At 37.3% G+C, this 24,758-nt stretch overlaps 2 protein-coding genes and 1 long non-coding RNA gene across 3 annotated transcripts; all 3 read right to left on the reverse strand.

The window, feature by feature from the left end:
- Positions 1-5,682: 5,682 nt before the first annotated feature.
- LOC139467547 (protocadherin gamma-B1-like) lies at positions 5,683-9,558 on the reverse strand. The gene is made up of 8 exons (XM_071249081.1): positions 9,541-9,558; positions 9,216-9,401; positions 8,986-9,123; positions 8,597-8,785; positions 8,039-8,173; positions 7,545-7,730; positions 6,265-6,411; positions 5,683-5,874 (listed from the first exon to the last, which is right to left on the reverse strand). Exons 1-8 carry the CDS (start codon positions 9,556-9,558, stop codon positions 5,683-5,685), a joined length of 1,191 nt encoding a protein of 396 aa, XP_071105182.1.
- Positions 9,559-9,642: 84 nt separating this feature from the next.
- Positions 9,643-10,629, reverse strand: LOC139467921 (uncharacterized). The gene is made up of 3 exons (XR_011653655.1): positions 10,548-10,629; positions 10,167-10,364; positions 9,643-9,696 (listed from the first exon to the last, which is right to left on the reverse strand). It is a non-coding gene; the product is annotated as an uncharacterized lncRNA (long non-coding RNA).
- A 1,023-nt stretch (positions 10,630-11,652) lies between these two features.
- LOC139467548 (cadherin-99C-like) lies at positions 11,653-22,785 on the reverse strand. The gene is made up of 22 exons (XM_071249082.1): positions 22,777-22,785; positions 22,486-22,578; positions 22,107-22,199; positions 21,798-21,926; positions 21,499-21,669; positions 20,473-20,587; positions 19,169-19,305; positions 18,502-18,705; positions 17,916-18,050; positions 17,540-17,725; positions 17,087-17,277; positions 16,205-16,331; positions 15,697-15,773; positions 14,881-14,971; positions 14,605-14,742; positions 14,262-14,332; positions 13,549-13,789; positions 13,108-13,320; positions 12,779-12,901; positions 12,072-12,215; positions 11,771-11,956; positions 11,653-11,670 (listed from the first exon to the last, which is right to left on the reverse strand). The coding sequence occupies exons 1-22, from the start codon at positions 22,783-22,785 to the stop codon at positions 11,653-11,655; spliced, it is 2,892 nt and encodes a 963-aa protein (XP_071105183.1).
- Between the last annotated feature and the right edge of the window lie 1,973 nt (positions 22,786-24,758).

The following is a 24,758-nucleotide window of genomic DNA, read 5'->3' on the forward strand; positions in this document are numbered from 1 at the left end:
ATTTGTGATACACATTGGGTGAAAAGGGTCTTAGTCAGTGATTTTCCGCTTTAGGCTTTATGGTAAACAAAGAAGCTGTTACTCATATTTGTTTTCTTTGACTCATGACGTAATCTCTATTAATCCGGACACGCACATGCACATGCACACGCACACGTACACGCACATATGCACTTGAAAATCTTGAGTTCAGAGCTGAACGCTCGCAGTCAAGTCAAAGCCACAAATACTGATGCTGTAATCGCCTTTCATATTCTTTTGGTCCTGTTGATTGGATGAAACGAGAAATTCAGGGTATTGACACCCTTACATGAAGAATCATGTCAGACAATAGATCTCACCACCCTCGCTCTTCCCTCAGTCGCGTCATAATGGGAGGGCGTGGTTTAATTAACGTGGAGGCTCTTCATGATATAATTGTATTGTGCACTTTTACACACATTTATTTCTCTGATGATCCTCTTGTGAAGCACGTGAAGACTCATGATGAAAACAAGGCATTCCACAGTTTTCTTATACGAGCAAAGGATGTGGGACATAATCTCAATATCAATGTTGATATTGTTGATGGTACCGTACCGCTGGACGGTACAGAATAAGTGTCAACCAAGTGAAGTGCCATATCAAATCACCCAGACTAAGTTTTTCAAGAAGAGGCTATCTGATGAACGACCACTGCATCGAATTTATTTGCAGTGTGTGGAGAGGATCAATCAGTAACCCTGCGGACCCCCTCGCTTGGATGAAGTCTGCTGGCCTGAAAAGTGAAACAGAAGGCTTTCTGTTTGCTGCTCAGGCCCAGTCACTTCCGACTCGAAACCGTCAATGTGTGATTTTGCATCAAAATGTAATGTAATGAAATGTAGAGTATGCAATGAATTTATTGAGACTGACCAACATATTGCCAGTGGATGCCCAGCTTTGGCACAAACACAGAATCTTAAGTGACATGATGGAGTGGCTCAATCAATTTATAACCGCCATGCTTGTGGTTTTCACACAGAGGTCCATCCACGGGTAAACCGGTGAAAGGGAATTGGTATTTGATGTTTCTTGAACGACATCAGATCATCGATATACAAATGTACCTGAAGCTTATGTTGAATGTCATGGCCAAATTAAGCTTGTTTTGACTTTGCCAATCCGAGCAGACATTCTCATTCAAATGCATAAAGAAAGGGGAGCGCAATTGGTGCCCATGGGGATGCCTTCTTCTTGGCTCAATGTCTTATCCCCACATTTTACATAGATGTCATCAAAGAGTCCAGAATTTTATATATTGTTTTCTCAGTAAACATCAGACGGCATTTGCTTTCATTTTCGACAAACTGACCTGAACCGCTGAAGATAGGTATGTCACTATATCTATGGTCACCACAGTACAAAAGAGGAATGGACATCGTCTTCAGATTTTGGAGTCACGTCAAAAGTTAATAGCACTGATGCATGGTTTAGGCAAATGTCTTCCTCAGTTAACATACTTGCCTGATTTGTGGCATTATTTAATATGTCACTTGTACCAAGATCAAACAATTAATGTAGTGATGCTTCTATATAACATACGGAGAAAAAGGAAAATATCACCAAAGGTGTCAAAATTATCACCCACACATTCTATTTGCATTTTGTTCAGAGCTAAAATAGCTATCGGCCCTTACTGGTATCATGAATTAGGCTATATCTGTGTTTTGCAATGATTTCGGCACCATCGCGGGAAACGAGTGTTTGATATAGATGCGAATTAAGAGTATTATGCAATTTGTTGATAGATGCTGTATATTGTAAACCTATAGAAAGTGTGTTCTGTGTTGTGATTGGCTAATTTGGGTCACATGACCAAATGTCAAAGGGTGAAAATATGATTTGCATTCCCTGAAGTAAGCAATAGGTTTACAATATCGATAACAATAGGTTTTAAATGTCGATAAATACTATGTGTGTCTATTTCCGGGATTTTATCGAGTATTTGCATCTTGGAAATTCATCTCAAAGATAAAAATTTCCAGGATGCAAATACTCGATAAAATCCCGGAAATAGACACACACAGTATTTGTCTTCTAAATGAACGTATGGGGCCAGTGTGATTACAGGTAGAATTTAGGTAGATATTGCTGGGTGAGGTCTGACAAGCGTTTGAAACACGCTGTCCCAAAGAAAATGGCGTTTTGTGGTCTTTAAGTGGCGAACATGTAGCGTCAAATTACAATGATGATACCGGATGTTTGGAAAAGAGATGACTATACAGTTACATTGGACAGTGTTACAAGGTTGACACGTGTACTTCTGGGTTATAGTACTTGTTTACTTGAGACTAAATAATCATCAATATACAAGGGGCGGTCGGGTAGCCTAGTGGTTAAAGCGTTCGCTCGTCACGCCGAAGACCCGGGTTCGATTCCCGACATGGGTACAATGTGTGAAGCCCATTTCTGGAGTCCCCCGCCGTGATATTGCTGGAATATTGCTTAAAGCGGCGTAAAACCATACTCACTCACTCACTCATCAATGTACAGGAATCCTTATATTGAGAGACAACAATCAACAATTTAACAACAATTGTTTATTGGGTTACAAATATGTAAATAAATTCATAAGATAAACAATGTACACAAGATCTGAGTGAATGCGTTTTTAATGTTGTATTCAGCTATATTGTAGCTAGTTACGGTCTGTAAACAAACAAATCTTGACAAGGAAAACTGGTTGTTTGTTGTTTTTTAAAGCCGACTCAGCAATGTTCCAGCTATGTGACGGCGGTCTGTAAAGAATAGAATCAAGACAATTTGGATACGATGATATGCATCAACCAAGTCAGCGAGTCTGACCACCCGATCCCTTTAGTCGCCTCTTATGACAAGCATGGGTTGCTAAAGGCCTATTCTAACCTGGATCTTCACGGGTCGGGCAAACTAGTGACTGAAGTAATGAACAACCATACACGTTGACACACAATCAACCATCCTATTCTCATAAGTCGACTTCTTTCACGTGTTTAATAATGGGGGCCCTTCGCGTGTGTGAGAGAGTGTGGACACTTTAATTATTAGGGATGCCTCCAGGTGTGTCAGGAAACAGGTAGGGCGACTCCTTTTCGATCGGTCACATGGGTCCTGTACAAAATATTGAAAAAAAAGGAATAAAATGTTTTATCAAATGTGGACGTTGAAAAACGGAGTTCTGAATTATTGCCTATATCTATGCTTAACTGATATATTACAGTTGTGTCTTCTTTCTGGTAGGGTGTATCACATATTTTAGATAAATGCATTTTCCTTAAACCTACTGACACTGTAAACGCGCGGTTGTGTCGTGCATGCCACATTCGCTTTTTCAGTTATCTGATCCGAAGCTGCAATGTCATGATTGTTAGAACTAGCTCGTGAATAGTGGACATAATGAAATAAAAACAATATTTCTTAAACAAATATCTACTCTCTGACACAATCAGCAGTTGGTAACATGATAATGATTGGTTATGTCTGAGTGACAGCAACTGACTTTACAACAACCGTTTACCTGGTTATCAACATCCGAAGATGTCACTCTGAGAACAACGTCTCCAGTTGGCCTGGTCTCTAGAAGGTTCCGGTTCTGGTTCCGGTTGATGGTGAGTTCAACAAGGGCGATGTCATACAGTTTGGGACTGCCATTGTCCTCGGTCCGCACATAAATCTGTAATGTTTCACAGTGTTCTCAAATGAGTATGACGAGCGTTAATACACTACCATACACCAAATTTAGATGATGAATCAACTTTCATGTTATTATTTCTTTATCTATAATTGTATAACTTACATGTTTTACCTTTCTGTTGAATGAAGCTGAACGTGAGGAAGGCCCCGATATGACCTGCTATAATCGAGAAGCACGGCTCCCCTTGGCATTCTATCAGCAGATTCCTTTTTGGTTGAACTTTGAACAAATTCTAAGTGTGTTTGATTTGCCCCAATACTGCTGGCTTTGTGAATACATTACAGGAACCCATGCTTCTTTATGGTATTCAACTGACGAAAGTAATCACTTTGGGCCATATACTAGTATGTTACCCACCGTATATTTTCCAGCTCACCAATCTATTTCATGAGTCGACTCTTTGTCTTTGCCGCCATTACCCATAGGCATTTTATTAGGATGCGCTATGTCCATTGTTTCGGCAGGGTGTGGCATATCCTTGGTTCACGTTTACGCTTACCTGTGACATTTGATGTGACTCACCTGATACATGGATGCTCTATCAGAAAAGAGAAAACGCAGTTAATTGTAGAAAGCAACAGTGATGATTCATGAAACATTTGAGTCCTAAAGCTACTCCAGATTGCCATGGTGATATCAGCCTACGCGAGATAGTTTGGAGTGGCAGGGTTTATTGGGCGTAAACAAGGCAAAATAGCGCTGACTATCATATGATTGGATCCCTGAAAAAAGAGAGAAGTGAACAAGCCCAGGGTTACATAAAAGCGACAAAGCTCTTTTCATATTTATAATGATAAAAACAGTGCTACGGCAAAGGGTCAGTTTTATACCTACAGTATAACCTGTTTGATAATATTTCTTAGCAATGACATTATGATAGAATCAAACATTGTGCAATTTCTTAGCAAGCAATGTTTCTAATTTATCTGACATCTTACTTAGTAGTTAAGACCTATGGTAGTGACTTTGCAAGTTAAACATATATGGTGTATGTTTTAATACCTAATTCAAAACTGCACAGGAATAGCAACGTATAAATAAATAAATAAATAAATAAATAAATAAATAAATGAATGAATGAATGAATGAATGAATGAATGAATGAATGAATGAATGAATGAATGAATGAATGAATGAATGAATGAATGAATGAATGAATGAATGAATGAATGAATGAATGAATGAATAAATAAATAAATAAATAAATAAATAAATAAATAAATAAATAAATAAATAAATAAAATAATAAATAAATAAATAAATATCCCCCTTGCATGATACTTGTTTCCTCATACACATTTAGTATTCCGATATTGTATTCCCTCAGTGCATAAGATGATTGAATACACAAATGACTAGAATACACATACAGTTATATTCTACCATTGCACATTGTCTGCGTCAACTGCAAAAACAGCATTGGAAATGGTTGAGCAAAACAGTTGTTCTGAAGAAAAGGTATATGTGTTAAACATTGTAAAATATAATATTGATATCAATATATAATTATCAATCGAAGCATAGTTTGACAACTGACAACAAAAATACGAATAATACATGTAAACATGAACACAGTGATAAATATATATTCACAGACACACACTTCCATCCAACTCATTCATTGACATGTACCGGACCCCGTGGATAGATGGACTGACACTTTCTAGATTTGAACTTCCTTAGCAAATTTTATGGTCGTTCCCTTTAGCGAGAATATCAACCTATTAAAATTGATTTCTTCAGAACATTGAAAAACAGCACTACAGTATCAGGATAGTAATGTGCTCAGCTGGAATTCAAATAATCACAGAATATATTTTGCATGCGTGAAGACTTTCCTCTTCATGGAAATCTACCTCGGACAGATGAAGACGCTTATGACATATTTTAACCAGATAGTATTGTAAATTAAAGTTTTTAGCAAATTGTGACTGTTTAAATATCATTGTTTTATATGATGGAACTCGAGTACCTTTGGTGCCGAGTACCTAAGTGATATAAGTCTTACTGCTTCCACCCCAGTACGGTGGTAGAGGTTCCTGACAACAGACAGAGGCTCTGAGTGACATGGTATTGTTGTCCTTAGGTGGCTGCAGCGGTGTCTTTCTGTCCACGGTGATTTTAACATTGGCAGGCAGGTTTGCCCTTCTACCACCTCCATCTACTGCATCAACAACCAACTGGAAAACAGGCAAAATATAATGTTGCTAAAAAACTGCAACCTAATAGTATAATCAAAATACATTTGTATAATCTCCATGCAAATTACATCAGCAAGTTAGTAAGAGTCAGACCAGTATGTTGCAGGCAGGCAGGGACACGGTGTTTTTTAGTGGATAGTGGGACAGATGAAGAGCCGATACAAATGAGTGTTATTTTATGTCGCACTTACCAACATTGCAGGTCTGTTATCTAGCATAACATTACAGACCAGGGATCTGTACGGGATCTGTACGGGATCTCTTGATAATTATGACATTGACAATTAGAATAAGCAAAATTAGATTTATATTTATACCCAAATTGATGTGATTTTCTGCTTTTTATTAATGTGTGGTGATTTAACTCACTGTGTATACACTAGTGTTACTTGTGTCCGATTCCAGATAGCACCTAAGGCTGACGTCGCCAGTGTTTGGATCCACCACGAAGTACAGGCGTCCAAGAGGACTGGACAGGAGGCTGTTGATCTCATACTGCACAGTGTTGTATGGGGCCTGGATTAAGAAGATATTAAACCTTCAATATCTTCTATGTACACGACTCTTTATATTGATGAATCTGTCACAACGGACAGCAAAAAAGTCAACAAACAAAACGGAAGTCTTATTTCTATACTCATGAATCAATGTAAATCGTAACAGTTGTTTTCGAAAGCAGTTCATATATCCTGTCCTACTTATAACACTAGTCGTGAGTGAATTTGGACTTGGAAAACATTCATCGAGCATAGAAATCAAGGTTACAATCAGGTAACACAATGGACACCAGAAAGGAAAAAGAAGATGTTAACACATTTTATCAACACAACCAAAGCCACTGGTGGAAATTGTTGTGAGACCAATCACATCAACGGTAGTCATCAACGTTTTGACTTTAGCTACACCATCTGTCTAAGAAATACATCCAAACCCAAAACAATCAGTCTTGATTATCAACCGCAACAGGTTCCCTTGTGCGTAAAAGACAACATAGTGCTGGAAAATATATAAATGGATCACTGTAAATCAGTGATGAGACCAGGCGTTCGCGGAAAGGTAATGTCCTAATCTAGCAGTAGCACCCGCCACTTACACAAATAGTAAGTGTAGCTCTCCTGCAATGCACTGGCGACCTGTACACAATCTAACCATGGATAACATAGTCTCATTTACCTTCACAGACTCTCATGACACCTTACCTCGTATATGTCGTTGATACAACTGAACTTGTCTTAGGGCTAAAATATATGTACCTCATAAAGGTATCCGAGGCATATGGCAAACGTTGATACATTGTAGCTGACTGAAAACATGATGACTCTTCATAAACCCTGCACATGACACACATCGTAACATAAAATCGTGGTTCAATTTCATATTCTATTGAGGATAATCCAATTTATAATACTTAAGCTGATGCTTATGAAGACCTTTAACCAAACAGACAGTTTACACGCCCTTGCACAGGAATCAAAAGCTAAAAAAAACAGTTTCAAAATCTTTCACCACACCAAAGGACTGACGAATCAATTTATTGTTGCAATTTCTTACAGGACATATTTCATTTCACAAGAGATAGAGTTTGTCTAATGACACAAATATATCAGTTTTTTAACAGCTTAAATTTTAAAAATATAACCAACGCTTACAAGGTTATCAGCATCGGAAGCTGTCACTCTGAGAACAACGTCTCCAACTGGCCTGGTCTCCAGAATGGCCTTTTCATAGTTGACTGGGTTGAAGACTGGCGGGTTGAGGTTCCGGTTGATTGTGAGTTCAACAAGGGCAAAGTCATACAGTTTGGGACTGCCATTGTCCTCGACTCGTACATAAATCTGTAAGATTGCACATCAAGAAAATGCAAATATGTCGAATGTATAACACGTCTTGAATAAAAAATGACTAACGTTTTGAAGTGCTTAAAGTAAGTATAATCTTATATATTTGATCTAAGTCTTGAAACAGACTCCTTACGACTGCAACCCCTCCTGCTCATCGTTACATAATGGGAACTGCAGGTAGTGTGTTTCAAAGTCAGTACCCCCGGAGTTTGACACTTGCAAACTATGACACGACTCCGACACCTGTGTGATTTATGCAGTGTCCCTATCAGTAAAAATGGGATACTAGGTTTCACAAATACCTTATAACCTGTCTGGGAGGCACTGTTGATAGCTGCAGGGTTTGTTGGCTGAATATTGCCTGACCCATCGATTGTAAACAGAGCTAGAGCGTTTGCTGGACCCTCAATGGAATATGTGATCTGGTTGAATTCAGTCTGTGAAGGAAATATGGAATATATGACAATGTCAACCCCTTCTGACAAAAATAAAATGGAAGAAAACAGTAAATTTCCTCAAGTTTCATTAATGATGTAAAATAATGTAAAGAGTGATTTATTATTATAAGAGGATAATACTTCAGTTGTTTTATTAATATATTTATTAATATTACATTTAATACAGGTATGTCACAAGTAAAGAATATAAGAATTAAAATGCAATAAGTTATTCCACAGAAGAAATATATGGACATTACTCAATGATCTTGTTACAAAAGTTCATCATAGCCTGTCATAGTTGTCAAAGGGTAAGTCTTGGTCCATCAAAACAATGCACTTACAGCTATTTAATGATCACAGGATCAAGATCAGTCTTTTTGCTATTAATAGTTGCCAAATATTCATGGTGATTTCACTTACAGTAGGGTCATCATCAACTGCCCTGACAGAGATCACCGTGCCGCTGCCTAGGCCCTGATTTACTGTAATGGAGTAGGGATCCTGGATGAACCGAGGGGCATTGTTGTTTCTGTACACTGATACTGTCACAGAGGCATTGAATGCAGCACTGAGACGTGGGCTGCCATTGTCTCGAGCGTTCACAACAAACTGAAACAAACAAGTTCAAACTCTCAAAAGGTCCATATATTCTTAGTACTGAGTGATATGACATTGAGGAAATCTCTCTCTGATCTTACTCGATTATAGCATGATTACAGGTAGGTACATCAGAAAAATGAATGAAGGTTAAATCCAACAAAAGCAGATTAATATGTGTATATGGAAGTCATATTCCTTTAACAACTCACATCAAACCGACTTCTTCTGGATGTATCCAGTGTGAGCGGACGTCTGGGGCGGATATCGCCAGTGGAACTGACAATTTCAAAGTAATACAGTTGAATGGCATCTCCGACAAGCTCATAGGACACTTCATTGTTGGGGGGCTGAAGTGTAATAATGTTCAAAACTTGATGATGCAAGGTTACAACTTAAACACATTAGTAACTTGGATTTTTTCAAGGGAGGTAATCAATACCTGAGCGTCGCTATCTGTGGCTGTGACACGCAGGATATTCTCAAGCACTGGGGCTGTCTCTGGGATGCTAGTCGCATAAGTTGCAGAACTCCAAAGTGGCCGTGCAAAGTTTCTTGTAACTGTTACATACAGCAGTGCTGTGGCAGACCGTGGAGGGGATCCGCCATCTTGTGCCACAATACGGACCTGGAATCAATCAACACAGAACAGTGAGACTACAAATGGAACCAAGAAGGAAAACTTACCTGTTTATCATGACTTCTGCAAGTAAATACCTAGATACAAACTTGGTTAAAACTTATCTGAACACCTTACATATATTCACTGAATGAGGCTTCTTCATACTTACTGTAAAGTCGTTGATGGGTGTGGTTGTCAGGCTTGTTTTCACTGAAACAATTCCACTGTTCTCGTTTATTTGAAAGATGTCATCAGCAGTCCCATCGCCAATAATGCTGTATCTCAGTGTACCAAAGTTTCCCTGTAATGTTAAAAGAAAAGCGACCTTCAAATAGTATTTCACTTGATCAGTAATCTGCAACCACTACTGAGAAGTACTACATAAAGTTAATCTTCAGTTTACTTTCTATATATAACCAGAAGACATTGGCAACGGCATCCTTTTGTTTGATCCAAGTCATGTTTTTCTTTATCTGTCATCTGATCCTCAAATAATTGGTATTGAAAATTCACTTGTCTTTCTTTACATCGACAAATTGATCTTTAAGTATACAAGAAATTATGACTTGTTTATTATGATGTGTTAATAGTAGTTTCAATATAACCCAAATATAAATGATAAAATCAGTCAATCTATATATATCATCATACAACACATTGTTTGTGATCAAATGGATGTAATCATTGGAACATTGGTTTGGTCTATTAAATTACCATCGTCCATAGTTTACACTATTAGTCAGTAAATGATATTTCTGAATAAACAAGTACCTGTGTATCAGCATCTGTAGCGACTACTCTTTCAACAGACTGGCCTATTGTTGTGTTCTCTGGAATGACCCGGTTGTATTCTCTAGTGAAAAAGACGGGTGGGTTGGCATTGCGTATCACATTGATGATGACATAGGCTGGGTTGGGATTTGCTGGCCTGTTGGTTGGAAGGCCTTGGTCACGGACATCCACGATCATCTGAAACAAAGGAAAGTCACTGCATCTGTACAATATGCAATACCATGTATCAACAGTGGACCTGAGTTTTGTAAACAACTACTGTGAAAGACAAATGTGGTTGTTAGATGCATTATTAAGGTACCCACTGAATAAAGTTTTTTACAGCTCTGTTACTCCAAAAGTAGTTTTAGTGGAACTCACATTAAATGCGCTGATAGCTTGGTTTTCTGCAGGAGATCTAATAAGGTAGATCTCACCCCGACTGTTGACAGCAAAGAACTGCTGAGCAGTGGCCTCTCCCGTTATATTGTAAGACAGCTGATTGTGAGGGGGCTGCAAAACAAAACACATTCAATGAGAAAATATCAAGTATGGAAGTATAACAACAGAATCATTATGTGATCACACAATACAAAAATAAAATGATAAAAAGAAAGAATGAAAAGATGTTTTTACTCTACCTGTCTGTCAGCATCAGTAGCCCTGATAGTAACAATGGCAGATCCCAAAGCACGATTCTCAAAGATGGTCTCAGTGTAGTTCTGTTGATTCAGACTGGGTGCATTGAGGTTCTTGTTGACAGTAAGATCAATCTGCAAGTCAGCATACAGTCCACCGCCATCGGTTGCTCGAATACGAAGCTGTAGAGTACACATGTAGCAGGTACAGGACATGTTATCATTGTGATGCTTATATTGCATTATTCTAAATACATGAAATGTAATCTTGAAACAGTTGAAGTTGTGATCCACTGAATTACTGAATACACAGAGATAGAGAGAAGTGATCTTCAATACTTAGCTTAGATAAGAGAAATATTTGTACATATTCCCGAACATATACTGCACCATAAATGTACATATTCCTGATCAGTTGTAGCACTACATATAAACTCATGCCAGATATTAGTATTGTCACTCTGCACAATAAGATGTTTGTTTTCACTCAACTTACAGTGAATGATCTGTCAGTTGTTGTACATATTCCTGAACATACACTGCACAACATATAAACTCATGCCAGATATTAGTATTGTCACTCTGCACAATAAGATGTTTCTTATGGCACTACTTACAGTGAATGATCTATCAGTAGTTGACGGTAGTAAGGCTCGGGTTTGAATTTCTCCACTGGCAGAGTTGACTTGGAAATAATCAATAGCAGGTCCATCACCACGCAGTGTGTAGGTCAGCACATTGAAGGGGCTCTGCAATAAGTCAAAGGGTACTGGTGGTCTCAGAGGATTTGGAAGCTTAACAAAACCATGTTAGTGTACATCTATTTCTTCCAGATAAATGTAATTGTTCTATATGTGTTTAACACTCTAAAATAGATATTTCTCAAAACATATCTGAATTAGGATGACATTACATACTTTATGAGTGTGATATATTGAACATAAAAATGTATAACAAAGTACTCACAGCAGTGTCAGTATCAGTGGCAGTGGCTGTGATGACGGGAACGACCTGAGTGATGCTGTTCTCATCAATATTAGCCTGGAGAGTAGTGGGGTTGAACACAGGTGCCGTGTTCCTGATCACCGTTACTGTTATAGTGATAACTCCAGCTCGTTGTGGAGTTCCTTCATTGGTGCCTACGACGGTGACCTAAAACAATGTTACATACCGCTACACTGTAATTACTCTGATGAACTGAAACATGTAAAGGGATGACACTATTTGTATTGGTATATGAAAAACAAAACCAGTAACTAGGCCTCACCGTATATGTAGGTACACGAGGATCATCGGTGAATGGGTTGCTCAACACAAGTTGTCCTGTGGTGGGGTTGATAAAAAACAGTGGTCTGCCAGAGGTGGGTACCACACTGCCGATACTGAACATCACACGGCTGTTAGGGGTGTTCTGAAACATTTTAAAAAAATGCATGAGGAAACCAAAGTTAATACAGCATCCCCAAGTACAACATTCTAAAAATTTACAATCAACTGCCACACATAACATGCTTAACCAAGGTTCATAAAGATGTAAACACCAAAATCCAAGGCCTTTTTAAAGATTTTCAAGGCTGCCATTATTAAATCCAGCATGCTAAATATTAGTAAGACCTAAAGAGCAGTATGACCATCACACATTTTCAAAGAAGATTTATTTTTCACCCAACAAAAGAATAACTTAAGTCTGTCATGAATTCTTCAGGGTGTTTGTCACACAAATCTAACAATGGGATAAATCTCAATTAAACATCTTTGGTAGATATTCTTGTGCGCTTTAATATTTTGATTAACCAGTCAATTTGTACAAATTCAAGGCTTTTCAACGTAATTTTGTGATTTTCAAGGCTTTTCATGGTTGACACACACACAAAAATCAAGGCTTTTTAAGATGGACCTTAAAATTCAAAGCTTTTTCAAGCCTGTACGAAACCAGTTAACATTAAACGAAACCTTTGTGCATGCTCTACTTACCGGTGGGTCATTGTCCGCTGCATCAATGTCTACCAGCTGTTCACTGATAGCTAGATTCTCCAATACTGTGATAGCGTCAACACCATTGGTGGTTCTTAGCACTGGGGTAAAGTCATTTTGGTCCTGAAATACAGAATTTGAGTTTGGCAATTTTCTACTTATGTGGCATCAACAAGATCAACTATGTAACTAATATGTAAACAGATTTTTATAGTTTTTGAATAGAGAATCCATACTGACAATACAATTGTAAAAGTTACAATATCTACCTGAGGAATATTAGGTCCTGATCATCAATAAAATAGTGGCAACCAAAAAGTTCTACTTACAATAACACTGATGGTGACAGTGGCAGTGGATGACAGAGTGTTTGTGTTCACCCCATCAGATGTTGTCACGGTCAAAGTGTACAGGTTCTTAGTTTCGTAGTCTAGTGGTATGACAGTACTGATAACACCAGTTGATGGGTTGATGGAAAATGATTGGAACTCTCCGCCAGCAAACTGGTAGACAATGTTGTCTGTCTGGTCTGCATCAATTGCCTGAAAATCACAAACGTTTATGTTACACACCTGTTCATCTTGATGAATGCAACAATCATGTGGGAGGAAAGAGCCTTAAAAGTGAATACGTGGTCATTGAGGTCATGGAGCCATCTGGATTAACAAATATTTCATGAAATATCATGGTAATGGTGGAACAATTCAAGGTGTTCACAGATGGATGAACATATTTAAGCAAAGGTGAAATGATTCACAGTAGTAATTTACCGAAACTGTGAGGACAGATGTTCCGTTGAGGTTTTCTTGTATCGATCCTTCATAGTCAACGTTAACAAACAGTGGTATGCTGTCCTGTGTATCAATGACACTGACGACAACTGTTGCTACATTTGCCCTGGGTGAAGCCCCCGAGTCACTCGCCCTCACTGTGAACTCATGCTGTTTCTGGGTCTCAAAGTCCAGAGGAACAAGTGTAGTAATAGCGCCAGTCTGACCATCAATACGGAAGCTGGGAAGAAACAAGACAATGACACAATTTTATCATTGAAAACTTCACAAATGTGCATTGAAATTAAACTGTTGAGGTGAGATGAAATGGGGTTTAACGTCACATTCAAGATGATTGTTCTTATATATGTGTCTGTTTGTCTGTCTGTCTGTCTTTGGTCCCCAAATATTTTCTTTAGTTTTTCTTATCACTGAATATCTTTAACTAATAAACAAATTTAATCATCAATTTTGGAAAGGGAGTTTGACATTTTGACATGTTTTGACACTACTTTTAAGAGTTCAATTTCAAATAAAACATGTTTTCAAAAAAACTTAAAGTTCTTTTCATTATGATCACTGATCCAACTTTATACACAGGTTAATGTTTTGGGTCATTTGATATCAAGGTACATAGTAAATGACAAAGAAAACAGGATTAGTCTCTACATTTCTCCACAATAAACAAATTTCAACAAGGAATTTTTACATACAATGAATTTTGTCCAACCATGTCATATATGACAGTCGCCTGGGGTGTACCACTCTGGTCACCATCCACAGCCTGAAATCATAAAAAACAATTCTATTGAATATACCAAGCTGGAATAACTAGAATTCTGTATGTTTGGCATTGCATTAACATATGTAGAACAATCAGCCACTTCCACACCATAACCTGGCCTGACATAATAACAAGAAAAATACAAGCTGGTATAACTGGAATTCTGTATGTTTGGCATTGCATTAACATATGTAGAACAATCAATCACTTCCACACCTTAACCTAGCTTGACATTAAGAAGAACAATACTATAGCCACTTAGAAATACCTACAGCAACATTTCCCACTGTAGCAGGGGGTGTTTGAGCCTCCTGGACATTGAAGAAGTATCTATTATTGATACTGTTGAGGAAGACTGGGGAGTTGTCGTTGACATCGGTGACAATGACTCTCAACACAGTGGATGCTGGCTGTAAAAGTAACATGTTCCCACATTCAAGTCATGCTTCATTTAAGTGAATTTGCTCATAATTGTAAGAGACATGATACAGTTCTGCACATAGTCATGTGTACATAGTAACTTATCTTAATTTGGAAGTGGCACTTACAGAAGATCCGAGATCCGCAGCAGTGATGGTGAGGTTGTACTCCGGTACTGTCTCTCGATTAAGTGTCACACGGTTGCTCACAATGCCGTTACTGAAAAAGAACATCAACATCATTATCAAACCTGTGACAATAGCAATACCAATGGCAAATATCTGATGCTATCATTACTATTGTTGAACCTCTGTAGCTGTCAAACCAGTGGTTATCATTTGATTCTACAAATACAACTTGTTTTCATGCGATACTATCTGCACTATTGGACATTCTACAAATACAACTTGTCTTCATGTGATACTATCTGCACTATTGGACATTCTACAAATACAACTTGTCTTCATGTGATACTATCTGCACTATTGGACATTCTACAAATACAACTTGTCTTCATGTGATACTATCTGCACTATTGGACATTCTACAAATACAACTTGTCTTCATGTGATACCATCTACACTATTGGACATTCTACAAATACAACTTGTCTTCATGTGATACTATCTGCACTATTGGACATTCTACAAATACAACTTGTCTTCATGTGATACTATCTATACTTTTGGACATTCTACAAATACAACTTGTCTTCATGTGATACTATCTGCACTATTGGACATTCTACAAATACAACTTGTCTTCATGTGATACTATCTGCACTATTGGACATTCTACAAATACAACTTGTCTTCATGTGATAGCATCTACACTATTGGACATTCTCCTTAAAAACAGTACCTAGAACACTTCCTAACTTTTAACATTGCTGTTCCAAAAGCAATGTCAAAATTTCAAATAGAAAAGTAATGACAAAAACTCACTTGTTTATAGAGAATGTATTGCCATTATTTCCATTAATAATGGAAAATGTAAGAGGCTGATTATCTGGATCTGTAGCCTGCAAAAGATGTCATCAAAATTGTCTAAACATTCTTCAGAATGATCAGCATGAATAGTAAAAGAAATTACTAATCTAACATTATCTTTGTTTTCACATCATAAGAAAAGTCTAAACATTAAAATGTGTTCCACTACTCAGTAGAATATCCTCTAATCACCTCATCTCCCTGCATTGTCTCTCATAACTATGAAATATCAACATTCTTGTCACAAACTCAATATTTCCATGAGTGCACTATATACAATAACATTACTAATAAATATGATTCAATAAATCCAAATAAAATAAGTAAATACTGCAAACAGTATTAATCATAAAAAAACATAAAAAAATAGGTTCTGAAGGAAAGCACTTTATTCTTACAATTTAAGAAGCACGAAATTAATGATCAACTATTACTATAAATGTCATCCACAGAGTCAACAAACCGGTATAGTGAAGATATCCCTGTTAGCATCAATGCCTTCACTGACATAGACTGTGTACAGTCCTGCTGGAATCTGGGGGTCTTTGTTGCCAGAGGATGTTACTGTGACATAGACAGGTACTGAGGCACTGCAACAAGGACAATAACAGTCAGAACAATCACAGAAGGGAACTGGACAAGTTTATCAAAAGGCAAATAATCTGTTTCACAAGAACCTCAATACATTAAAACATTAATTTCATGATTTGGTTGAAATTAACAGCAATCAAACTTAGGCCAATCTTGTGACAGCTGACCTTAGTGGCATGATTGGAATCAAACACTGACATATGCAAAGCTTTAATACAATTTGGTTCATATCTATAGAACATATAGCCTTTTTAAATTTTGCCAATTATATAACGCAAATATGCCATTAATAATGCAGGTCCTTCATGCCTAGTGGATAAACAATAGATTGGATTAACAATAACAGAAGAAAAATATCTCACTCATAGTTCAACTACAATCATTTGGTTTATTCTATTAAATTATTCCTTTTCCATGAAACTGGAAACATAAATACATAAAAATAATTTCTGAATATGAAATCACTTCCGAAGTGACTGACCAGTAAACTTATACAGGTTCTCACTAACACATTAAAAGCAGACAGGATGCAATTTTCTAATATTATTTTTACTAATCAGCGTTAGAAACTGGCACTAGTCCTATAGTCCTTGCCAAACTGCCCAATGGTAAAGGTATCATAAGGACTAGTAGAAATTTTCCCTTTTTAAGGGTTTTCCTATATGTTATCATTATAAGGACTAGCGGACGAAAACTGTTAGTTTCTAACCCTGCTAATCAAAATCAAATCAATCAAAAACATAAAGTCAAGTACCTCCTTTTTGGTACGGTGCTGTCAGTAGCATTGACAATGATCGTGTACTCCTCACCAAGTCCAACCACGGCCCGAAGAAGCAACTGTCCATTGGTACTACTTATCGTAAACTTGCCAGCACCTCCGGTAGAGACGCTCTGAATCTCATACGTAATACTTGTGTCCACTGAGTCACGGTCCTGGGCTTGTACCTACAGGAGTAAATCAGCAACCAATTATGTTTCTGTCAATCCCCAGCTTGATGTTAAAGAGCCATGAAGTATATTTTCATCTATTCTACAAGAAACAATTTGAAATTGGTGCACCACTGCACTGCTTTCATTTGCTTTCAACATGAAAGTATATCAGTTGAGGATAAAGCAAGTGGTCCAACACACTTCTGTAAAGTCACCTTATATGGCTCATCAATAGCTGGATTCACTCTTAATGCTAATGATACAATATCCTTATTACAAACAAGCGATGACCTATAGGGGCAATAAATTCTCCAGCTCCTTGTGTGTAGTCCCCTTCAGGCAAAGATCTACTGTACGGGATTCCAACAAAGAATGGAGTGTTGTCATTGATGTCCACAACATTGACTGTCAGGCTGATGCTTCCTGAGCGCTGCTGTGTGGTGTCCTGCTCCCGCACAATCACCTAAACAGAAGAAACAAATTATGGCATACCATCAGAAGCAAATCCCACACAAAGCAAATAAATAAGCTAAGCAGTATCAGATTTCACTGGAGATATAAACTTAGATGTAATGTTCACGACTTATTTCTGCATTGTTAAAAGTGAAAAGTTAGGAGTTCCTTGATCTCTTCCCACTGCGACTGCTACTCACATTAAATGTGTACTGTTGCACAGACTCATAATCCAAGTTTCCAGCTGTTACTCGGATGAAACCATCGTTATCCACAAAGAATGGACTTGACGGTGTAACTTCATATGTATACCTCTGGCGGGTGTCTCCAGCAGCCTGAAACAACAGGACACAAAGAAACGTTTATGGTCTGCATTACCTCCTCCATTTCAACATTTCATTTGCCAGTGTACAGTATGTGTGACATAAAACTGTTTATCCATCAACTTATTATATCATGTTCATCCCATCAGGATTTCCAAGTAGAATTTGCCTCAGAAAAGTTGAACAGGTTGTGAGGGTTGGTGACCTGGTTAATTGAGTGTCATTGCATCCCAGCAGCATTGGACTTTACTCATGATATCAACTACTGGTTTGACTGATCCAAACCCGATTGTTGACAAGTCACTGTGACGTAACTGGAACATTGATGATTGCAGCATTAGACAATATTTATTCACTCACTCACTCACTCACTCACTCACTCACTCACTCACTCACTCACTCACTCACTCACTCACTCACTCACAATATCTTGATCTGTATCACATTTAATCTTTCAACTTACAATATCTGCATCTGTAACTACAAGCTTTAGAGGATTTTGAAGCGGCTGGTCTTTGACAAAAGCTCGGGCCAGAGCATCTTCTCGGATGTACCCAATCGGAGAGCCGATGGATGTTGACACAGAGGGTGGGTTATTGTTTGCTTGGGCCACAGTCAGATACACAACAGCACGGTTGTATCGCGCATTGGCAGAGGATTCTCGTGCCTGGGAAACAAAATCCAAGGTTAGGGTAACAATGCCTTCATGTATATAGGTGTAGTTCTATATGTAAGAAAATATTTTCTTTGCCCTAAGACACCAGTGAATCAACAAAGATGCAAACATCTGGATCCTGGATAGCATACTTCTAAACAATAAACAAGTCATTAAGAGATTATGTTAACAAATATTAAACAGTTTCAAGATGAATTCTAAAAACAGACACAATTCTCAATCAAATCGAAGTCCCACTTGTTTCCAGGAGAATTTCAATAACAGGATCTAGGAACAGGGACATGATTCTTTGTTCCCTTCCCTATGTTCACACCTGAGAACTTCAAGTCAAATGGTCATAAGAGTACCATGTAGTCTATGAATATAAGTTAACATGAACTTTTTACATCATGTGCATATAACTAGCATAATGACATTGAGTTGAAGGAAAGTTCATTTAGTTCTGAAATCTTACCCGAATAATGACTTTCAGATCTCTAACTTGACTTCTGTCAATGCCTGTTACCAATTGAAGCCGTGCCCTGTAGGTGCTGGTACCTGAGATTTGCTCACTTGTCACTTGAAATCTATTCTCATATCCACGAGGTTCAGCTGACGAAAAAAACATGTCTCTTGTATTATTTCAGTTTTGAACTAACACTGATAGAAACAAGGCAATAAGTGCACAGGGCTCACAAATACCCCTGACTTTGACTCCCAGCATATTTCTAAGTTCAAAACATGAAAAAGCAATATTTTCTCAGAAAATCAACTTAGCGAACTCAAACTTTGCACTACACCTCTCCTACTGGTAAAAAAACTGTATCCCCGATTTTAAAAAAATCAGACAGAAATTTTCAAGTTATAGGTAGCACAAATGATGAAGTTAAAAAAACAATAATTTCGAAACATGAAAAAAATCATGTTTTCTCAGAAAATACACACATCAAAACCAAACTTTGCACGGCACCTCTCCTATTGGTATAGAAAGTGTTCCTGGAATTCGAAAAGAATCCATAAAGCAGTTCTCAAGTTACAGGTCGCACAAGTGTTGAAGTAAAACAAACTTTCTGTTCAAAACTTGCAAAAATTCATATTTTCAAATACACAACCTTTGCACTGTACCTCTTTTAAAGTATGGAGACTGTTCCCTAAATTTGTAAAGAATCCATAGCGTAGTTTTCAAGTAATAGGTTCTACACAAAGGGATGGGCGGAATTCCTTGGTATAACTATATAAGAAACTTGTCGCAACAGTACTCATTCTTTTTATCATGCCTGGATGTTTTTGAAATTATTAGACTATACATCAACTTAGCATCATGTGAATTTTCAAGTGCGTCTTTGAACGCTTTTTCATTTATATTAAACCCATGAAGATGCGAGTTAGAATGGGTCTTTAGCAACCCATGCTTGTCGTAAGAGGGGACTAGCGAGATCTGGTGGTCAGACTCGCTGACTTAGTTGATGCATGTCATCGTATCCCAATTGTGTCGAGCGATGCTCATGATATCAATCACATAGTGTGCTTGGTATTTTGCTGATAAACCAATGATCAACATCAGTAAGATTCTGTGAATAGTAGCCATTATCATAGAACCCTGGCACACTCAGAAAGGCAATTCTTCAAGGCATTATTGGACTGGATTCCCCCTGCCACTTATAAATTAGGAATTGAGATAGAAGGAAAGTACCCTTTTTAACAAATTTGTAAGATGGTGACGTTTGGATGTTTATAAAATAGTCACTGGTATTCATATGTAGGTGACGGAATGCTCACTCAGTTCCACTGTGAAGGTAATGGGGCTGTTGAGAGTGTCCTGATCCCTGGCCTGGATGTTGATGGCAACATTGGGGTTGGAAGCAGGAATTGGAAATACAGAAATCTCGCCAAGCTGGAACACAGATTACGATGTTTATCATCACTGATCTCACACATTTTCAACAAAGTTATCTGAAGCTGTGTTCCCTGAAGATATCCCTCAAAATATATGACGACTCCCCCTGACTCTTGGCCCCTGCGTAGCAATTAGCACTGGCCCGCAAGCCCAGACCAGTTTTGTTAATGTTAAAGATATCCTAAGGGCTAGTTGAATTTTCAAACATTTTGGGGGGTACTGCTTTATGTTGTCACTATTCGGGCTAGTAGAAATCCTATAAATCTACCCCCGCTACGCATTAGTATCAATGTGTTTCTTCCTGGTGTAAATCAGTCCCTCGTTAATTACATCAAATCAGACATTTTCGTCAAATATACCCCTATGCAACATGTCTTCGAGCCTCACCTATTTTTGAGCCCCTAAACAATATGTAACCATGTGCTTAATGAAGCAATCAAGGTAGACGGTTCAAAGCCCACTGAACACACTAAAGTGTTCGTCACTTGTCGCTAAGCTTGTGCCACAAAATAAGTTATTTGAGGTAAGAGATTCACTACGTTAATGAAAACATACATCAAAAACATTTGAAACAAACTTGAACTGATGATGATTTTGTAAGCACTAATAATGCATTTGACTGTAATGGAGGGGCTTGAAATCATGTGACGGTAACAAGATGGCTCCTGACTGACTCGTTTCACTCGATGAAGCATTATCACTCTAAAATTAACAAGACATGGATGGTTATTTGACCATCCAAGTGCTAACAACATGTTCTCAAAGGTAAGACCTAATATTAGTGTATTGGGAATATAAGACATGTAATCAGAAATACTTCTTAGGTGCTCTTAAACCGTTAACACGAGGATACTTAAATTTGAACCCAATGTCAGCAAAAGATAACTTGGTATTTCAGACAAACTTACCGACTGTCCCGATACGATGGATGCTGAGTAGGATGGGTTGAAACATTTATTTGCAGTATCAGTGTAACATGTTGGATATTCAAAGATGGGCTTCTGGTCATCTCCATCTGTTATTGTGATGTTCAGGGTGGTTGTACTGCTTCTTTGAACCTCTGGTGGTACAGCAGAATCCTACAGGAAGAAAGAAATTGTTGACATGTATTTTGTAGACATGATCAAAAGAACATTGCTACGAACAGCTTCATTAAGACATCTTAGATAAATTGCAATTTATATCACATTCTATGCTGCATACATACCCTTGCTCTGATTGACAGGACGTAGTTGGTGTTTCCAGCTGCATTCATGACCTCGAAATCCAGAGTATTTTTGACTGTCACATATCCCAAGGATGGGATATCAATAGCAAATTTATCTGATCCTGCACTCTGAAAGAGTAAGTCATACTAACTATTATCGATTGCTCAAATAGACATTTAATTTGTTTGAAAAAGACATATAAATTAAAACCATACAAACAATGTTAAATAGAATGATTTATGAAGTTTTGTTTTCCTTTACACTGCTGTATAAGAAAGAACATGAGTAATGTAGAAAGCAACTCTTACAGGAAGAATATCAAACACAATGTTCTTGTTGAAATCGAAGTCCAAGTCCGTGGCTGTAACATCTCGAAACACTGTTGTACCAATTGGAGTAAGCTGAAACAAAGAAAGGAATTCTGATTAAGGCAAGAGGGAAATTAACTTTAAAAGTGTACTAGATTAAATAGTGATAACATTTGAACATTCCACAAAATCATAATTGGGAAAAACGATAAACTTGAGACAAGCTTGATTTAAGGTTTGTGGGCAAGTGTAATGTCCATGCTTAATGTCACATTTGCTGGCAATTGCAGGTGACTTTACAGCAATTGAAGCCCCCAAATAAGAGTGAACTATCTAGTTTTTATCATCTCTCTCTATCTACCAGGTATTATCAACTTACCTCATTGACAGAGACAGCATAGGGAGCCTTACTGAACACTGGACTGTTGTCGTTGACATCCAAAATCTGAACCCTCAGCAAGATGAAATGAGCCTAAGAAGACAAAAATGACAATTAAAACCTGTATGATATTCATAATTTGCCACAGGTCCTGATGACATATGCAACTGCCTGAAGGACAGTAATTGCAATTTTAAATGCGTAAAGCATTCTTAAAAAATAATTATCTTGAGGCATAAATGACAAATCATCTGCGTATCATAAAAATAAAAATAAAAGACAGTCCCTTACACCAGACATTTGGGAATGAAACATAATCTTGTAAACTGGGATTCTGTATCATCAAAAGTATTTTCAATATACCTGCTTTATATGACCTGAAGACAAATGTACCAAATGTATGTTGTATTACATGATGGCTCAGCTAAACAGTATGCAATGATACTGATCTACTAATAAGCATTAGTCTAAATGTTTCAAAATAATGAAAGGCATTTTCAAAAGATCAAATTTTATGTATTTGTGTTCTTGATAAACATTTAAGTCCATTGTACCCGAAAACATTATCGATACAACACATTAAAAGAAAATCTCTGTTGGATAAAAGTCATCTAATTCTTAAACTAAAAAAAAAGATAAAAAAGAACAAAAATATATGCATCAACCTGGTTAATCACATTAATGACACATGGGTTGAAATGAAAATCTCATAACGAACTAAAGGAACATGTCCTGCAAATAGCAAGACTGCTGAGCCATGTAGCTTTTCGTTAACAAGCGTCATATCAGATGCAAAAACATTCATGACATTAACTTACACAGATTCAGCAACAATAGCAAAGTTAGACACTCCAAACTGTTTCAATAAAAGTAATGCAAATTGAAAATATTAGTAACATTAAATCCAAAGATTCAAACTTGTCCTTTATGTGATCCAAAGAAAATGGTAAAAAAGGAAAAAGGAAACTATGTTCTGTGAGTCTAGTAGCCTGAGGTTGTATTTCAGTATCATTTTAGCAGTTGTTTATTTTACATCTACCATTGCAACAGGAACTTAATCCAGACCTATTGGTCTTCATAAGTTGATTTTTTCTTGGCAAATGTGCTAAGACACAGGTAGCAAAATTTAAAAAAAATATAGACAAATATAAGATGGATAAGATTTGATGTTAACTCTTGAAAAAAACAAAACAACAAAACAAATGCAAATGTGTCAAAAGTAAGTCTTTGGTCAATCAAATACATATTTCAAAAAAGATATTTGTTAACACTTCCAAAGTGAGGCTCATATGTAAAACAAGAAAAAAGGCGATCTTGTCTTACAAGGCAAGGCATCAGTGGAGGGCTAAACATGCTAAAGTTGTGACTAAATCAAGTGATGTGAATGTTTTCTAAGTGAGATGAGTTGGAATGAAAGTCTCATCAGAAATCAAATTAACACGTCTGGCAAATAGCAATACTGCTGGTATAAGATGGTAATAAATTCATGACATTAGCTAGGACTAATTCAACAGGTTAAGGTTTCAGCTAAAAATAGTAGAAAACCTAGAAACACCCTAAACTGGTTCAATAAAAGTAATGAAAACTGGAAAATATTAGTAAGCATCAGTTAAAAAAATACATACTTGTCCATTCTGTGATTCAAAGGAAAAGAGATATCATATAATCTGTAATCATCTGGTAATTACTTTTTCTACATAATCTTCTTGGACATTGCATAAATTTAAGTGGACAAAAGTAATTTTTTATTCAAATACCTGAAACAAGAAGCTACCTTCTCAACACTTTCTCAACTGTATCGTAAACCCAAAAATTATTATGTTTACAAGAATTGGTATGGCCTACCTATCATGGCTATGCAGTGTTTGAATTTGAGCATAAAGCTCTAAGGGTCCTTGTCATTATCCTAATACTAAATTTGTCATGTATGTTTGGGCTACATGTGAACATGCTTATATGCATTCTTACATTTGACCCATTTCCTGTGCTAACTTATTCAAACAATGATTATGTACACATGCTTTATATCTCAATGTAATTATACGTTTTATAATATATTTGTTTCAAATGATAATATATAATTAAACTCTCTCTCTCTCTCTCTCTCTCTCTCTCTCTCTCTCTCTCTCTCTCTCTCTCTCTCTCTCTCTCTCTCTCTCTCTCTCTCTCTCTCTCTCTCTCTCTCACAGGGTGACAACATGCAACCCTCATGCCCATGCCCTACATACTACTCACTGCGTCAGGATTTGCAAAAAGACCAAGTGGTGTGTACC

Source organism: Haliotis cracherodii, unplaced genomic scaffold (assembly GCF_022045235.1).
Source record: "Haliotis cracherodii isolate W230 unplaced genomic scaffold, xgHalCrac1.p SCAF_2, whole genome shotgun sequence".
NCBI classification, from domain to species: domain Eukaryota; kingdom Metazoa; phylum Mollusca; class Gastropoda; order Lepetellida; family Haliotidae; genus Haliotis; species Haliotis cracherodii.

Bases quoted from the DNA above. Each gene is read 5' to 3' on its own strand.
- LOC139467547 (XM_071249081.1), bottom strand. The intron at 7,731-8,038 runs GTATTTGTGAAA...GCAATCTTACAG, and splicing joins CCTCCCAGACAGGTTATAAG to ATTTATGTACGAGTCGAGGA. The intron at 5,875-6,264 runs GTGAGTTAAATC...CCTGTTTTCCAG, and splicing joins GTAACACTAGTGTATACACA to TTGGTTGTTGATGCAGTAGA.
- LOC139467548 (XM_071249082.1), bottom strand. The intron at 21,670-21,797 runs GTATGTATGCAG...TTCTTCCTGTAG, and splicing joins TCCTGTCAATCAGAGCAAGG to GATTCTGCTGTACCACCAGA. The intron at 12,902-13,107 runs GTAAGTAGAACT...TCTGTATTTCAG, and splicing joins CTGTCACCATCAGTGTTATT to GACCAAAATGACTTTACCCC.